We start from the raw sequence: 18,212 nt of genomic DNA, 5'->3' as shown, positions 1-18,212 counted from the left end.
GTGGTAATAAAACAAACATCCTTTTAAATAGTTGATACCATTTTCTGGATTTGTTGTTACTTGAAAAACGAATTCACTTTGTTTTAATTTCAAGAGGGCATAAAATCCACTCTAAACGTTTTAAACAATTACATTTTAGACTTCCACTTTAATGTCATGGAATCTCCGCACTACATAATCTCAAAAAGCCACAATTTTGAACCGTTTTTCTCGAGAACTCAAAGTTGTGGCATTACGGCTTTTGAAAAAAAATAACAAAGCTTCAATCAAGACTGAAGGGGTTTCTGACAGATCAGCCAATCCTTCTGCCGTTTATTTAAAGCACATAGTTTTAATTTATTGAAAACTCAAATCCATAGTTTCTCTCGTTGCATGGTCGGTCGGATCAGTAAGAATTTTAGAAGGATTTCAACTCCTCTGATGCCTCAAACTGACTGCTTTCCTAAGTGCTCACTGTTAGCTAGTTCAGATAATTCATGCCATCGTAAAAGTCTTAAGAATAATAAATTTTAATGAACATTGACTTGAGTCGATGCAAAACAATATTTCAAGTGACAATAACTTCGTTTAAAATAACATCATTTGCGTTCATAGGGATATCTTCAACTATTTGTTCGTGCAAAGCGAGTCCAATGGAGTAGAAGTTTTCAGAGTGTGAACAGTTATCGCGCAAATATCTGTCGTAGTATCCCCTCCCATGACCCAGTCTGGATCCATCGAGTCCGAAAGCGACACCAGGTACCAGCATCAAACAATTATCGCTTCCTGAAATATTTGGTAACCACTTAGGAATTCTCTCCAGTTTGCAATGCTTTCACTACTCACGGTCCTCTTTTCCTGTCTTACATTCGTGGTTCTCCGATAAAAAAACTCGTTTAACTCACCAATTAAAGCAGTTTGGCATGATTACAGAATATCTACTTTCAAATAAAAAAAGATATTCAGTTTCTGTAAAACCATTGTTTACATCATATTCACGTTGAAGAATTCCTTTAAAAAGTCAAATTTTAGGAAAAAAACTATCATCAAAAACGACATTCGTAGAAAAATTTTTGACGAGGCGGAACAAAAGCACGATTAAACATAATCGACACTTGTCTCCCGACAATCTAGCAACTGATTTTTTGAATGGAATTTCACCCGATGCCAAAATATTCTCCAGAGAAGTTCTCGAATCCAAATCATCCAGCGATGGTTCCTTGATTCCCCAGCTGTTTTCCCTCAATGACAGCCAATCCTCCTCGCTCTTGAGTTCAACCATCCGCATGAAAGATCTTCTTTCCGTTGAATCTAAAAATACAGTAACTTGCCTGCTTGGTACCATCAGAACGCAGTCGAAACATAGCAACAATGTTAAAATACGTAACACGACAACTCACAAAAACAGATAACTAATTTAACTAATCTGTTTAGATTCTACAAAAAACCAACAGACAGTTGGTAAAGTGTCAATGAACGCAAGGCAACAAAAATTTGTTTTTCAGCATTTAAATTTCTAAGAAAAAATATATGGCCTACAAAAAAAAACATAGTCAACAGACAATTGGAAAAGAAACCAGAAAAAAAACGAAAGACTTGTTTTTGAAAAAACTTCAACTTTCGAACTTCAAAAAAAAATAGATCACCTTAAAGCTCTTGAAACTTCTAGAACAGGTTTTGATCGACACATTTTTTGATAAAATGAACCAAATTGAGAAAACTGAATCAATAGATAAATTTTTTATTCCACTCAGAAATATAAAAACTAACGTCCGCTATCCAAACTAGAAGTCGTTCGAATTTTTCGCGTCATATCCAGTTTCCTTAGTGGAAAACGTAGTTTGCTTCTTTTTAGTCGATAAATTTGAAAATGAACTTTAAAAAAATCAGAAGTCAAAGCGCAGAAGGTTAAACTTGGTGAAAAAATTAACTAGACCCATTTAAGAGTCTTCACTGCGTTCATTGACACTCCAAAAACCTATAAAATTTTGGCAATTCAAAAAATTTTCAGGAGAAGTAGTTGTTTTTGATTTCCTTGAGTTCATACACTTTTCCAACTGTCTGTTGGCTATAAATTTCAAAAATTATTCGGCTGATAGTGTATTGGCTTAATTACGTCAGCTTATTTTTTATCACGTATTGGCTTCATATTGCTTTGTTTCATGACTGAAAAAGAGAACTTTTTTAATGTGAAAATTGTCTTTTCAGAGCAGATATTTTTAAAGTTTTATTATGAAAACTAAGTTTTTTTTTCGGCGCAACGGGTGCCTGCTCACGTGCTCTTAACTTTATCACCACTTCATAACTCTTGCTTTGATGCTAACGTAGCAATCATTTGTTTTACTAGGCATAACTTTCTCAAAATCAACTTTAACACAGAGGCGAAGCTGAGCTTCGCTACACTTACAATACAAGAAGTATAGGATTAAAACAGCAAAACACTCAAGAACTATCGAAGAGGACTTCGAAAGTTATATCCGTAGAATAAACAACAAGAAAAACAACCAAAAAATCAATTTTTTTTTCAAATTTACGAAAATTTTTCAGAGTGCCAAGTGGGGTTGAATTTGAGCTTTCGAAAATTTAAATTTGTGGCCAAAGTCTTAACAATATCATAAATAATATCGAAAAATTGTAGCAAACAAAATATTAAGTTAAAACGGCGACAAAGTTAAAGCCCACATCCAATTAGCTGAAAACCAACCAAAACCATTCCGCAAAATCTTATTGGAAAATATACATGTACTGCCAAAATAGTATCCACAAAAGCCATACAATTGCTAAAATCAAGGTGGTATATACAATTCGGGAACTAAACCGAGAGCTACATCGAAAGCCAAAAGATCATCATCAGCAAAAAAAAGTAATACCGATGTTTTAGAAAGCAAAATTAGCATTGGAACAAAACTTAATAACCGGTAACAAAACAAAAAAACATCAAGAGAAGCCTTTCTTGCCGAAAAAATTCATAAATATCTTAATAAAAAATTTGAGTGCCCCTTCCCCTCAGAATACACACGCACACAAAATTTTTCTCGGTCTTCAAACGATTCAATAAGGGACCACTAAGTAGATATAAAATAAGCCGAAACCCAATTCAATCGAAAAAAGAAGACAAAAAAAAACAAAATTTTAGCAAAAAACTTTATGTAAAAAGCAAATTTCGACTCTGCCGGATTTTCAAAATGCTAATGTACTTAAAGCACTAACAGTGAAATTTGTTTGCACCGAAAATAAACGATTTTTTTTAGATCTGCCAACTAAGCCGACAAAACATGAGCAGACAAACAATAGGCCGAAATTTTTTTGAACCGTAACTTTTACCGTTTGAAAAAGCAAACAGATCCTGGGCAATTTCGAAGGATCTTTGCCCCCCACCCCCCCCTCTCCCCCCCCCCCTCAGACGTATTTGTTACCTCTAGGCTAAGTTTGCAGGGTGGATGTACAACTTTTGATGAACATTATGAACTGAACTTAAATTTACCATTTCTAATTTTGACCATTCTGTGAACAAAATTATGTGAAAAAAGTCTAGAACCCGATTGGAAAACCGTTGCTTATCGCATGGGCAATTAAAGGACATTTTCAGACAAACACATGCAAACTTCTGAACGTTTTTTGGGCATTTAGTTTTTTCGTCCTTTTCTGTCGAATAGTTTTTATGATATGTTCGTGCTGTATCGCAAATGATGCTATGTTACGTTTCGCCTCAGTGTAAATTTCTTTAAGAAGGGTTGGGTGCGAAAAAGTTACTACGATCGAAGCAAGGAGTTTCAAACATTTCTATTACACATAGTTAAATTCAACAAAACATATAACGCTTATTATCATTCTGTTTTGTAAGCGTTTTCAAAATTACTTGTTCAAAATTAACCACCTGAGATTGAACGTTTGGTTATTACAATGAGCTCAACTTACTATTTTTTTTTCAAATTTGTGTTATATTGTGTTAAAAACCTCTTTCCAAAAAAACTACTGAAATTGGTCAACACTGGTGCAACAAAAAGAAATTTTCGGTAAATAATTATGTGGACTAAAAAAATTTACACGTTGCAGGAAGAATAAGCGGTATGAACAGCCTTTTATTTTTGTCCGTGTTTTCCTTTTTGGTTCGAAGAATCCACTTGATCAGACAAGTCGTGTCCAACTCTCGCCCTTTCATGCTGAGGTAAACCGAAACAATTGATGCTTCCGCAAACTTGGGATGTTGCAACACCTGAAATGAATTTGATCAAACTTCGAGCGCTTTTGTCTTTAATCAAAGACTAAATATTTGGTCAAAATTTTCTAAAACAACCGTTCTGGAATTTTTTTAAAATAACAATCAGAATTATGGAGAAATTTTGTTCTCCATACGACCTAAAAAAAATAAACGTCACACTCCATTCGACGCACAACATTATAAACATCAGTCGAAGCCATTAAAATTGCAAAAAGACCAAACTTATTTTTGATCCGAGTTGGCAAGTTTATACAGAGAGCCGAAGCTGCGCTTTGCAAAACTAGCGAGAAGACGCAAAGCAGCTCTAAAAAGTTCAACAAGAAAAATAGGAATAAGCCTCGAATTAGCAAAAATTTGGCTAGGGATAGGATTCGATCTGCGACCTACTGCAATCAAGAGATTTTGAGTTTCACACACTAACCACTCAGCCACGCACGCTTAACCACCGACAAACACTAGTCACAAATAATGCAGCTACAAATGCTAATAAATTGTCAATGCGATTCAGCAAAACTGACACCAAATACAAATAGACACAATTTTGCAAAAGATCTTTTGGAATATAAAAAACTGAAGGCATCCACCACACTAACTTTGCATGTAACAAATCGCAAAGCATAAAACCACATTATGTATAAATAAAATTAAAAATGCATCAACTGTGTTATTTTATTACTATTCGAATGTCAAAGCACATACTATCAAAAAGCTGTAAAGGTGCCCCAAAAGTGGCACTTATATTTGCGATTTAGTTAGAAAAAACAAACAAACTTCTTAATTATATACAAAGCTGACGCTAGTGTAAAAATAGTAAGAATTATAGTTTGAATTGCTAATATCAGAACGAATTTTTTATGTCAGAAAATTTCCATGCTTTGCAAACTAGGCATACAAAAATGAACAGAGAACCTTTTTTCGATTTTTTTCCAATAAACGAAAAATTCAAATTCAGACAGGCGAAGCGGAACTTTGCGCCGCTTGCGATACAACGCACGCTTAATTGAAAAAAAAACAATAAAAAATTGAATTCGGTTGAAAATATTCAATTTCACAGAAACAGCTTAGAAGCGAAACCACCAGCGATAGAAATCTTTCAGTACGATTATAGAGCATTCACTCAGCCGACAATACTTCGGAAGACACGCAAAGAGAACAGATGATATGCAATTTCCAAGTCTAGTCAAATTTCTAAATAAGTTAACACTTTAAATGAATACTTTTATTTGCGAAATGGGTTAGAAAAAAAAGAAAGTTTGTAAAAATACACTAAGCTGATCGCAAGTATAATAAGAAAAATCTCAAATTTTGCTGTGGCGGATTCAATCCTACGATCAGAGGAGTAAGATACTTCTGTCCTCGCATCTGCGCCACGGGCCCTTGTTAAATTACTAACCTTAGCTAAATTGCCAATTAGATACAGCAAAAGTGACACTAAATACAAATAGACATAATTTTGCATGTAATAATTTGGAAAATGGCAAACTCATAGTATCCAAACTAACTTTGCACTAAAATCTGTGACTTGTTTGGAATTACTAGTCTGGGAAGATCGCTTTGTAATAGCTCTGATCCATTTGATATAAAAGGTACAAGTTTGCAACGTTCCATTGATAGATGGATGAATGGATGGCTCAGATGTTCTGAATTAATGAACATCAAATGACATACAGCAGAACCCGACCAAAACTTAGAGCGTAAATCAATTCAATGTCGATTTCGTTACCTTAGGTAACATGCAGCACTCACCTTTTCGCAAACGCGCTCAGATTGGTAAGCCAAAGATTGTTCATCCAAAGAATGCAGAATAGCTCGTACGCTACTTCGAAGCTCTCTTTTTGCTAAAAGACTCATTGTGACAACCTATCTATTCAACTCATATCAAAATACCTTAAATAAAATAGATTGAAACTGCTATCAGGCGTACAAACTAGCTATCAGTTTTCAAACTCCATTTAGTTCTGCGGCTATGATGAGTAAAGTAAATAATGGCTACTTTTTTCCTAATTTGATAAAACTAAATAACGTTTACGCTTTTTCATCTGAGCAGAAAAATAATCAATTGCCTAGCTTTTTATTTTAAATAGCCCAATACTAATATCAGTTACAGTCGCGGGAAATAGAAGTGGCAACTTAAGTTTTCATCTGATGACATGAACAAAAACTTTTTTGACGTATCTGAGTTTTCTCTACAAATACAAGCGACTCATGGCGAGAGAAAATAGCCGGATGAAAAACCGTAAAAAGATGCGTTCAAGGCGCCAGAGAAGTGTTCTCAGTGACAAAAATCTCTGTAAACAAGTACAGCAGTTTGAAATTTTAGTCTTAAACGTATTCGTGCGAATAAGTTGCGTTCAAGTCGTCAGAGAAGTGTTCTCAGTGACAAAAAATCTCTACAATCTCTTTGTCCTAAAATATTCGTTGGAAAACTAAGGATCTAAGCTAGCTCTCATACAGGTTTCCCTTCAAATAATAAAGAACTAAACACTTCGTTAGGCTCTTAGACAGATGTTAACTGAAAAAAAGCTACTTTATTCAAAAAAAAATTGTAGCTATTCTTTTATTTATTGACACATGACGTGCACCTACGATACTTGGAATGGATTGTTAAACGTGGAAACAACTTCCTAAAATATTCACAAAAAACCAAAATTTACGTGGTCACTTTCGGTCATTTTTCAAGAAGAAAAGCAAATCCGCCAAACAACGGAATTTCATCAGATATTTGAAATTTTAACTCCGAACAGTAAATTTTAATTCCGAAATTTTAACTCCGAAACTTCAACTAAAATTCGAACAGTAAAAAATGAACTATTTATAGATACTTTTTTCAAAATTTAAAAATACAAACATCTATCTTTTGAACATGTATCAACAAACATGTATCTTTTGAAAAAGAAACCTTTAGCTCACTGAAAGCAAAAACTAAATTTGTCATTCTCGAAGATAAAATTCAAATGATCAAAAACAAGAAAACTTCCAAACCCTAAGAGTATCCTCAAAGCTCTCACCAAAAAAATTGAATTTTCAAGGTTTGTTAGTTTCTTTTAAACCTCAATTAGTTGAAAAAATTGAAAAAAAAAAATGATTGAAAAAGCCACATTTTGGAAATCAAAAGTTTTTGGGCAATCTTACTTTGAGGCTGGATTTGCAACTTCCCAGTGTACCCTGACAGCACCCCACCATAGGGTTAAGGATTTCAAGTTCTTTTACTTTTCTAAATCTAAAGTTGTTGAAAACAAAATATAAAAAATCATTAAAAAACGCTATATCTCAGAAATCAAAACGAATTAAGCAACAAAAACTGCATACGAAGTTTGCAATCCCAATATGTAACCCGACAATACCCTGCCGCAGGGTTGAGAATTATATGTTTTTTTTTTAAATCTGAAGTCTTTGAAAAAAAGACACAATCATAGAAAAACGCCACAGTTCAGAAACCAAAAGGATTTGAACAATATTATTTGAAGACCATCATATGACTTTCAAGCCCTGAGTCTACCCGGATAGAACACAACCGTAATGTTAATAATTTCAAGTTTTTTTAGGTTTTGTATTTCAAGATTTGGTAGGTTTCGGATAGCAGCACGTCACTGAAACCTGACAGCTTCCCACCATAGGTTGAGGAATTCAAGCTGTGCTACTTTTCAAAATCTAAAGCTTTTGAAAAAAAGGGAAAGAAAAAAACGCCATTCTCAGACACCAAAATGAACTGGGCAACACAAAATACCTGCGAATTTTGCAAACCCTGGGTGTACCCTGACAGCACCCTGCCATAAGGTTGAGAAACGTTTCTCTTTTAGTTTTTTTTTTAAATCTGAAGATTTTGAAAAAAAACAATCATAAAAGACGCCACATCTCAGAAACAAAAAGGATTAGATCAATATTATTTGAAGACCAGACTTTTAAACCCTGAGGATACTGTTAGAGTCTAGCCGGACAGAACAACGCCAGAGGCTTGAGAATTTTAGGTTTTGTTAGTTTTTGTACTTTTTAAAACTATTTAAAAAAAAAAACAATTGAAAAAGCCATAAAAAACGACATTTCTGAGAAAAGAAAAAATTGAACAGTCATATTTCAAGTCCTAATTTGAAATTGGTGAGTGTACCTTTAGAGCACCTCATCATCGTGTTGAGAATGCTAAGTGTATTTGGTTTGTTTATAATCGACTTAATCGAAAACGCAAAAAAAATCAAAAAATAACAAAATCGCTATATCTCCGAAGACAAAAGAACTTCAGCAGTCAAATTATGAGGTAAGATTTTTAAACCCAAAGTGAACCGTAATAACCACTTCAACCTCAGTTTTCAACAAAAAACCACAAAAGTAATTAAAAAACGCCATTAAAAAACATTATATCTCAAAAACTAAATATTAGAGCAGTCAAATTTGGAAGTCAGCTGTTAACCGATAAGCTTACCCTGACAGCACCCCATGGGGTTGAGAATTTCAAGATCTTTTAGTTTTTTACACCTAAGTTTTCGCAATAAAAAACTGAAAATCATAATTAACTCTAAATCTCGGAAACCAAAGGTTTTGACCAGTAATAATTAGAGGCCAGATTAGCAATCCCTGATTGAAACTTGACAGCACCCCATCATAGGGTTGAGACTTTCAAGTTTTATTATTTTTTTCCTATCTAATTTTAGAAAAAAAAACATAAAAAATCGGCATATCTGGAAAACCGAAAAGATGTGAGCAGTAATAATTTTAGGAGATTCGCTACCCCATAAGGATGAGACAGCAATCCACTATAAGTTCGGTTAATTTGTTCAATTTTTTTATGAAAAAAAATGAGAAGTCGCAAGAAAACGCCATATCTCGGAAAATCAATATGTTTGGTTAGAATTGTAGATTCCCTAGGAAGATTTAAAAGTTGAATTCAATAAATTATATTGAACGTTACTAGTTTATTATTTTAAAAAAATTCAAATTAAGGACTTCTTAAACATGCTTCAGGTGAAACTGGCCGTCATAAACTGATACATCGAAAAAAAAAGCATTGCATTATACGATATAGCTTAAAGGTCAATAGCGAAAATTGATTAAATTTAAGCAAAAAATTTCAGGAACCAAAAAAAATTTTTTTTGAGCAATAGCTTCATGTCCTTTGATTTCAAGGAATTTCATAGCGCAAAAAAACGTCTAAGTTTCTCTAAGCTAGTAATTCAAGTTCAGTTTCCATTTCATTCGAACAGCTCGTGTGAAAAAAATATCAAGCTCTCCAGCTAAGTCTTGGCTATTTTAGTTCGTTGAACAGAATCTAAGAAATTGTTTTAAAAGATTTCCAGAACCAAATCCTAAAATCTTCGTTCAATTCGAGAAAAATATATAAAACACATTTAAAAAACACACTCCTTAATTAATAAGGAAAATCGCGATAAATCCCGCAGATAAGAAAAAAGGCAGGCCTCGAAGTTGAATTGAGTTGCTATTGTCTGAAGCACTGACTTACAAACATATTCTAGAATATTCCAGATTCACAATTTTTACAGTTCCAGAATACTCTGGCCAAGCTTGGCTGATACCAATTTCTTGAACGTTGCGCTCGATAGTCATTCGCTTAAAAAAACATCATTCGTTTATTATGATAAATTACCAAGTTTGTTTCAAGTGATTTTGTTCAACTAATTGCCATTTTGAAAATATAACGCCTATATTCCGATTTGATATCGCTTGCTAGAACGTACCAGAAGCTATGCACCCAAAAAATTGACATCCATTTAAAAAAAAAGTCGCTACAAACAGAAACTATTGCTCTGTATAAAAACCAAAAACCTATAAACATCGTTTTCAGGCGGCTGCAGAAATTTCATTAAAAAATATCAAAAATCTAAATGAAATAAAGCTCCAGGGATGATATTCAAACGGCCAAAACCCAAAATCCTTTCAGGAAGCATAACTAGATGCAAAAAAACTAACATGATTGATTATGTCGAAGATCTCAGTAATCGTTTCCTTCTCTTTCTGAAAACTTGATACAATGAATAGTAACAAATTCGCTCAAAAAATTGTCAACTTTTGAATTTCTTCAGGAAACATTAACTTTACGCAATCTTGTCAATTATTAACACACATCCGTCTCAGAAATAAAAAATTAAACAAGACGCAAGCTCAAAGGTTTCAGTTTCCACTCACTTTACCTAGTTTGCAAGAAATCACAAGAAAAAGTCAAACTGATATCTGGCATTGCCACGTGAATTGGATAACGAACTTCGTTTCAAAATCTTGTTTCAATGAAGCTTTTTGTGTCAACGCTGAATCTTTGAATACAGCTGGCTGAATTTCGCTTGAAATTTTTGATTTCAATGATTTTACGTTCTATTCTTTTTCGTACTAAGTTAAATTATTTTACTGGCTTTTTATTGAGGTCATACACTCAGACTCAAATTATGCCCTCCCAAACTTGGCAAATCGTAAAATAAAAATCTTACAAGCACTAGATTATATGGGCTGCATTTTTATATGTCCTTTTTCAGATTATCCCCACGCCATATTAATTCGGACGCAATCAAAACCCTGCAAACGAATCAAACATTTCAACAATTTTGGATGCACAAACAAGCCAGATCGGAATAATGAAATTTTATCACTGAAAATTTCTGTTTTTTTTCCTGCAGCTTCTCTCTATAATTCCCAAGAAAGCGCAGTTGAGACTTTGGGAGCAGGTAACAATAATTGAGCGGAACACAAAAAATGCCGTACAAAATTGTAGTAATAAAAACATTTTGAGCAATTAAGTTTAAAAATTTGAGATCTTGCAAAACAAAGTACCTGTTTTTTTTTATAATTAATTACTTTTTGCATTTAAAGTGAAACAAAATAAAGTAACTAGGCGAATAAAACGTAAGCCGAAATCATTTAGGCCAAATAAAGCTTTTAAGTGAAATACTAAGGAAAAATACGATGTCAGGAATATCAAATTTAGAATTCACAAGAGTAAATGAAAAGCACTCGCATCTACGATGAAAACTCCTGGCAGCACAAGAAAATTCCCCGATTTGGCAATTCCACCCACAAAACATAAGCATACAATCGAAAGAACGACAATTCAATTTTTCCCGGAAAAAGATTCAATTTCTTACATACTGAAAAAAACATGGTCCGGCCGGGGTTCGACTCCATAGTTTGAGATGCGAAGGAAACTGCGTTACCCTCAGTCGAGAGGGGGAGAAATCTCCAAGTTGCTAAGGTTCACTACTAAATCAACTTCACAACTTCTTACAGATGTAAGAGAAGTTGTTTACGGGAAAGTTCCCGATAACAAGACACTTGCTCTCGCAAGTGCAAACACTTGTCCGTTGAGCAGATCTCAGAGAAGTATTTTGACAGAGGAAGCCCAATTCAATTTTTAAACGAAAGATTTGATTCTCTGATGAGCCTTTGATATATTTTATTGGAAAAAACGCCCAGCTTAAAAAAAACATGCATTGCAAAAACAAACAATTTTAACAACTGGTTCTATATATTTTCAGTAGTAATTTCGATCAAACCGTTACACTGTTAAAATACTAAATACACACAATAAATGAAAACTGCCAAAACTTAAATTTCACAGAAACACTTACTCTTCATTACGCTCACACATTTTTCGCTATAACTAAATCCATCAAAACTGTGCAATGAACAGAACGACAATTCAATATGATCGATTCGATATTTTCAGACTAAATAACAGAACATGAATGGATCAACCGTGCGGTCTCTTTACTCGAGTATAATCGCTGGTACAAGTAGTTCGATCCCTGAAAAAAAGCAAGTAAGCAAGATGGGTTACGCAATTTTGAGAAAATTTCGAAAACACAAGCCAACAATTTGTAAACCTGTTTTCGAACATTTTAAACACAAAAAAAAATCCTTCAGACCCATCCAAGTTTTAGGGACCCGACTATCATACTTGTGCCCAATCTTTAATTCCTACTGTAAAATCTTTCCCTATCCACGTATCAAATTTAAAATTTCTTTGGTATAAAAAGTGCATTTCATAATACCGCGCACTTAATTTTTTCCTCTATTTTTTCGATTCGATTTTGCTATTAATAAAACACAGAAACGAAATTGGGTGGTATGAGTAAAAAAAGCAAGAAGCTATAAAAAATTAAGGAAAGAAAACGCTCAAGAATTGAATTGCCAATCTGGATATAACAAGTCTAACATGCTCCTATCTCCGCTATGTGCGCTAAAATGGTTAAAAACTAGGAATCAATAAGTCGCATCGAATAAAGGCTGATGCCTTTATGTTACGAACTAAACTGCCTATGTTATGCAGCAAAAAAATACAAACTGAACACAGTTAACAAACAAAGTGAGCAAGTTTTTCCCTATCAAAAAGAACACGATTTTGTCCGAGTTGGATTGGAAAAAGGTTGACTCGTACTATAACAATGCATGCCTGCAAAATCAATTTAAATTGTCTTCAGAGTTAATTTCTGAAAACAAACACATTCAGCCTGAAAATTTTGCTGTGGAATTTGTACAGTTGATCCAAAAAGGGGGCAACAAAAACCTAATTGTGTGGTTTCGCTTTTTTGGAATCGTTGTCATCAATTTAAAATCAAATTCAAAATACATGTTTTCAAAGCAGATTTGCAGACCTATCAACTTGTGCAATTACTGGCACCAACTAAATTAAGCGTCAATATAAAACAATTTTAGTTAGCCGTTTTCCCAAAAACAATTCCGAACAAAATATTTTCTGCCTGAAGGGAATTGCGAGAAATTTGTACCGAATATCCAAAGTTTTACAAACCGGCGAAGCGTCGCTTTGCAAACACTTGCGAGAAAACGACAAAAAGCAGCTCTATAAAGTTCAATAATAAAAACTAGAAAAAAGCCTCGAATTAGCAAAAATTCGGTTACTTCTGAGATTCGAACCTGCGACCTAGAAACTAAGAGTCTCACACACTAACTACTCAGCCATGGAAGCTTGAAACACGCCAAACACTAGCCACAAAAAAGCAGAAAACAGATGCTGTGCAATTTCCAATGCTAGAGCGCAATTTCCAAATAAGTGAACACTTTTATTGGCGAGTTAGGTTAGAAATCAAAGAAGGTTCGTAATAACACATTAAGGTGATCGCAAGTGTAAAAACTAGTCTACACAGTTATTTCGCATTTTTTATAAGTACTATCATTAATTTACACTTAACCTCAAAATCATTTATTTAAAGTTTTGAAGCAGCTTTGCTGGCTAACCGAGCTAAGCTTTTGCAGTAGTTCTCAATAACTAAAATCAGAGAGACCGAATTGAAGTTTTTAGCAAGGCTTTTCCCAAAAAATCAGCTGCTATTAACAGATTTCACTCACTTCACGCGCGAAGATCTATTTTCATTTAAACATGAAACTATATCTTACCTTCATCATCAACAAAAAGTCCAATAAAATATTTATTTACAGTATATCAATTTCGATTGCTAGTAAATTTGCAATGATCGTTTATCCAGTCGAATTTAACACTTTTCTGTTCACATTCAGATTTTGCTTTCAGATAATCAGTTCTTCCCAGATCTATCCAGTACTTCAGTTTGCGTTGTGTCTTCGGATCATCGGAAAAACATTTCCCAGTATCTCTGAAGTACTGTCGTTCCTGTAGATATTCTTTCTTCGAAGCCAGCACGATTTGATCGTCGCTCGCATACAGAGTCAGACACTTGTTCATTTCTTTGAGCTGATTTCGACATTTTATCAGGTTAAACAAAGCTCCCTCTCTTTCTGAGCATTCGTCGAAGTCGATTATTTTAGGAGCACAAATATAATGAGCTCGCTGCCTGGCCTTTGTCAGAACATAGTAATCCTTTTCAACCTAAACAAACCACTCCATTTATAGGCAGATTCATTAAGCGCTAGATCTTCAAATGACTTCGGAGAAATCCCTCATAACAGAATGCTGTGTTAGCCAACCAGAGCTCATTATTCAAAATTCAAGAACAAACTGGAAATTTCGATCAAATTTTAAGCGATGTTGGATTTTGTAAAAAATTCCCCAAAGGTACCGAGTAATGAAAATCTACCCCTTTAATGAATGAATCAACCTATAGTCCCCTGGATTTTATGTACAATCCATCTTAAAATGAAAACAGTCGGGACAAAAAACACGTATGCTGAAGTGATCACTTTGATGTACTAACTTGCCTTAAATTGTCTTTCTCTGGTTCTCTAGTTCCAATGAAGAGATCTCTTTCAGGTCGAATGTATTTCACGAAAAATCTTCTGACAGGGCCAAATTCTTCTGGTATTTCAATCGTGTGTGGCTTACTAGACGTACTTTTAGTAGTATCATCAGGCATTCTGAAATCATCAGAGTGGCGATGTTATTCAAAAAAGCAACGCACTGAGATGGAGCTATGGCCTAGAGTGTTTATATTTCACCCAATTTTAGGTACTTTAAGGAAATAAGAATCGCAGATATGCTATCTATGAAATGCTACTAAGCCTGTTTACGGAACTTTTTTTCGTTTAGCACGTTCACGCGGTTTTATTATTAAAAAACCGGACACGCAATGGTAAGCCTCAGAAAGATGACGTGGGAACAGAGGCAGGGGATCGAAAACACGATTTGATGATCTCAAAGTGAACGCATTAACACTATGTGCTTCTCAATTAAGCTATCAAATTTTGTAGGAGGTCAAATTGTGGTGTCTTACTAAATCTCATTGGTCGTAATTAGGATTCCAAAAAGTAATTTCAAAAAATTTCCCTCGTGGAGAAAAACCGATCTGCATTTTGCGAAGAGTGAATGAAATTCTGTCATCATTTATTTGTTCTCCTCTTATTATAAATATTGCTCAACAATCTACTCTAATAGCTATTTGCATACTGCAGGCAAACGATCTCGGTTTTTTTTCTCGCTACTAATATTTTTTTCTCGAAAGAAACTCTTTTTTTTTGCAGCAATAACTGTGGTCGGAACATTATGTGCTGCTTGAACTGCTTCTTCTAACTACGGGACAGCCTTTGGTACAACTAAGCCGCTTGCGCCCACACTTATCCTAAGAGATTACTGGTGATCCTAAGAGAGATGCTTTAATAAACACGTCAAGATTTATCTAGGAACTGGTGAAAAAATAATTAATATGGCAAATCTAAATTAATTCATGATTTACACTGATAGAGTTTACTCTGAAAATATGGTACGGGTATCTCACTTGACCCTTATACGGAGTTTTCACTTTGGGATCTCTCCAGAACTCCTGCCAAAACTCCATGTGTGAAAATGTCTTCTCAATCAAGGTTGCTTCAACGTTGACTAAACCTCTCTTAAGTATCGGCATACCAACAAGCGTGAAATCTTTTCCGCCAGCCAATAATACTTTTTCAATTTTAATCCTATCGCCACATTTCGCCTCGCATTCTCCTTGATGCACAAAAACATCATCAGTTGTAACTTTAAATTGAGTTTTGTCTCCACCAAAAGAAATGACAGCAAAAAAACGTTGAGGATTTTTCACTTCTTGAACAACTTTTTCTATGACCTCTTCAGTAGACAAGTTTTGTTCACATAAACCAGGATGATTTTTCATATCTTCAACAATTTCTTGCCAACCCATGTACCGATGAGACATAAACTGTGAAATGGGATAGCTGTTGTTAGTTTCAATGTGACTTTTTAAGTTTTCGATATGCTTTTTCTTTCTTTCTGCAATGGGTTCCAACTTGGGACTTCGAATCGCTCTTATTTTGTCCATATCGGTCAATTTGGGTTCACCTGATCCGTAAAAGGGAGGAAATGTCAGCAATTGTCCCAGGTGATCAGGGCTTTTGATTTCTTTTGCTCTTTGCATCACTTTTGATTCCTTACTCCCTCGTTTCACACTCAATGTAAGAGTTTTTGAAAACCCTAATAGTAGATTTCGAGACATTTTGACAAAATCTACATCAAAATATTTCTGAAACACATGATGGAAACACTGTTTCACAGTTGCACGTTACAGTGGAACTTGAGCTTTTTAATCATATAATTGTTGATTATCTGCAGTTAGAAATTTAGGAACTCCGAATGTACTTATCAGGCATTAGACTAGAAACCTACTCAATCCTTTAGTTTTTATTAGCGGTTTTAGAGAAGAACATATAACTTCTTTGGTATAATCAATACTTCCTTTAATGATAAAGTTAGTGTTTTAGATCAATTTAAATTCATTTCAAGTACTAGTAAAAATTATCATGTCAGAACAAGTATCAGAGCACATCCAAAGAAACTCCCAATTGCACGCCTGGCTGAGCTCTGTCAGAAGGTTGAGTCGACATAGGAATGCAGTAATTCAACTCAATACTTGCATAGTTCAGAAACCTCCAATGGATTCCAGCTCCTATCGTGTATCTCGAACCAATGCCAAGTCTGTTCACAAAATCCGGCTCACTGAAATCGAATTTCTCAAACAAGTTTCCTGTATTAGCGAAAGCATGTAGCCAAAACTGGTCACCAAAGCTGCCTTTTCCAGGTCTGAAAGGCAGTCTTGTGAATATTGAGAGACCTGAAGACCAATATGTAGCACCGCCAAAAGCACAATTGTTCCTGTGAGGACCCAAACCTCCCATCATGAACCCTCTGACGCTTCCAGGTCCCCCAAGAAAGAATCTGTCAACTATTGACGGAGGCTTATCGTCATTTAAAGACATCACATGACCTGCATTTAGAGACAGAGAAACTTTAGCCCAACTTGTAAGATTCACAATTTTCTTCAACTTCGTTTCCAGCCTCAAGAAATTGTGATCTCCTCCAAGAACATTTCCAGCTAGTTCTACTTTATTTTGCATATTAAGTCCAGGAGCAATTGACGTGCTTCCGGCCCCCACTCTGGAACTATAGGCTAACGTGTACATCAGTGATGATATTAGAGAATGGCCCGAATCCATTCGTATATCGAAAGGCGTTTCCCACGAAGGACAATGGAAGTTTCGCCACATTCCCCCGTAACGTAATGTTGAGCACCATTTATTATGGGGCCTCGAAACTTCGGCAATAATTCCACAATTTCTCAAGTCGTAGTTACTGATGTAACTCGGTTCATACGCTTTGATTAGAGCAACTTTTAAGTTTGTGTTGAAGTCGTGACTAAGAAGTTTGGTCAGGTCTAGAGAGTAGGAGCCAATATTAGCCGTACTGCGCGAGTATCCGAAAGAAATTCCTTCGCCTCTGCCTAATACGTTGGCTAGTTTGAGCACTGTCTGGCCTGATAGTTCATTGGAACCAGCCATCATATTGATGCTTGCTTTGAGCATGTTAGATTCTTTGCAGTCTAGAACTAGATCGACACATTTCACATCTGGGAATAGCGGTTGTCTAAATAAAAACAGATGCATTTAGGTTTTAGATATTTCAGGGATATCACACAAAAATGAGCAATAACGAGTGAAACAGCAACAAAAATAGTATTAAGCTTTTTTAATGTCACGATAAATTTACGATTGTCAATTTTTCGTACAAAAAACAACTTGATACAATAGAAGTCTAGTCGCAAATGATTCAACGATATAGTCGCAAATGCTTTATTTAAAAAAAATTAATAACTCAATTGAATCAGTGGGTGACGTTACCTGTCGCTAGCGTCGACAGTTATCGCAACATCCTTGAACACTCCCACACTTTTTAACTTCTCTCTTAGAGTCACGCTACCTTCCGCTAAATCTTGCACATTTCTCGCTCTCAGAACGTCGTTGAACATCGATCGTCCATTAAAATGAGTCTTTTTCGTTCGTCTCAACCCATCTAAATGTACTTTCGCGACCCTGATGTTCTGACAACTGAGAGTATCTCCTAGGTTTTCACCGTCTGTGTTTTGTGAAATGCGGTCTATTGATGCGTTTACAAGTTGTCTCAAATCCTCGTCTGTTGCAGCACAGCCCTCAACAGACATTATTCTGAAAATATCGAAATTAAAACAAAATTATTTTGAAAATCGATGAGGAAAAAATTATGGCCTGAAAATGTCGTTTTTATAACGACACCTTCCTCAATGGTTTTTGCTCTTGTCAGCTGTGCTTGTTACACTGTTGCAAAAAAAACTTCTTAGAC

General features: G+C 34.9%; 2 protein-coding genes and 1 long non-coding RNA gene across 3 annotated transcripts; all 3 read right to left on the bottom strand.

The window, feature by feature from the left end:
• Window positions 1-493: 493 nt before the first annotated feature.
• LOC134839142 (5-formyltetrahydrofolate cyclo-ligase-like) lies at window positions 494-6,084 on the bottom strand. Its single transcript, XM_063854590.1, has 4 exons — window positions 5,948-6,084; window positions 4,027-4,195; window positions 1,141-1,290; window positions 494-765 (listed from the first exon to the last, which is right to left on the bottom strand). Exons 1-4 carry the CDS (start codon window positions 6,050-6,052, stop codon window positions 548-550), a joined length of 642 nt encoding a protein of 213 aa, XP_063710660.1. The 5' UTR covers window positions 6,053-6,084; the 3' UTR covers window positions 494-547.
• A 7,487-nt stretch (window positions 6,085-13,571) lies between these two features.
• Window positions 13,572-14,481, bottom strand: LOC134840368 (uncharacterized). Its single transcript, XR_010162417.1, has 2 exons — window positions 14,326-14,481; window positions 13,572-14,000 (listed from the first exon to the last, which is right to left on the bottom strand). It is a non-coding gene; the product is annotated as an uncharacterized LOC134840368 (long non-coding RNA).
• Window positions 14,482-16,315: 1,834 nt separating this feature from the next.
• On the bottom strand, window positions 16,316-18,055 carry LOC134839346 (sorting and assembly machinery component 50 homolog). The gene is made up of 2 exons (XM_063854859.1): window positions 17,735-18,055; window positions 16,316-17,480 (listed from the first exon to the last, which is right to left on the bottom strand). Exons 1-2 carry the CDS (start codon window positions 18,052-18,054, stop codon window positions 16,376-16,378), a joined length of 1,425 nt encoding a protein of 474 aa, XP_063710929.1. The 5' UTR covers window position 18,055; the 3' UTR covers window positions 16,316-16,375.
• Between the last annotated feature and the right edge of the window lie 157 nt (window positions 18,056-18,212).

Source organism: Symsagittifera roscoffensis, chromosome 2 (assembly GCF_963678635.1).
Source record: "Symsagittifera roscoffensis chromosome 2, txSymRosc1.1, whole genome shotgun sequence".
NCBI classification, from domain to species: domain Eukaryota; kingdom Metazoa; phylum Xenacoelomorpha; order Acoela; family Convolutidae; genus Symsagittifera; species Symsagittifera roscoffensis.
The sequence above is the reverse complement of the archived record's forward strand: the minus strand, read 5'-3'. Positions and strand labels throughout refer to the sequence as shown.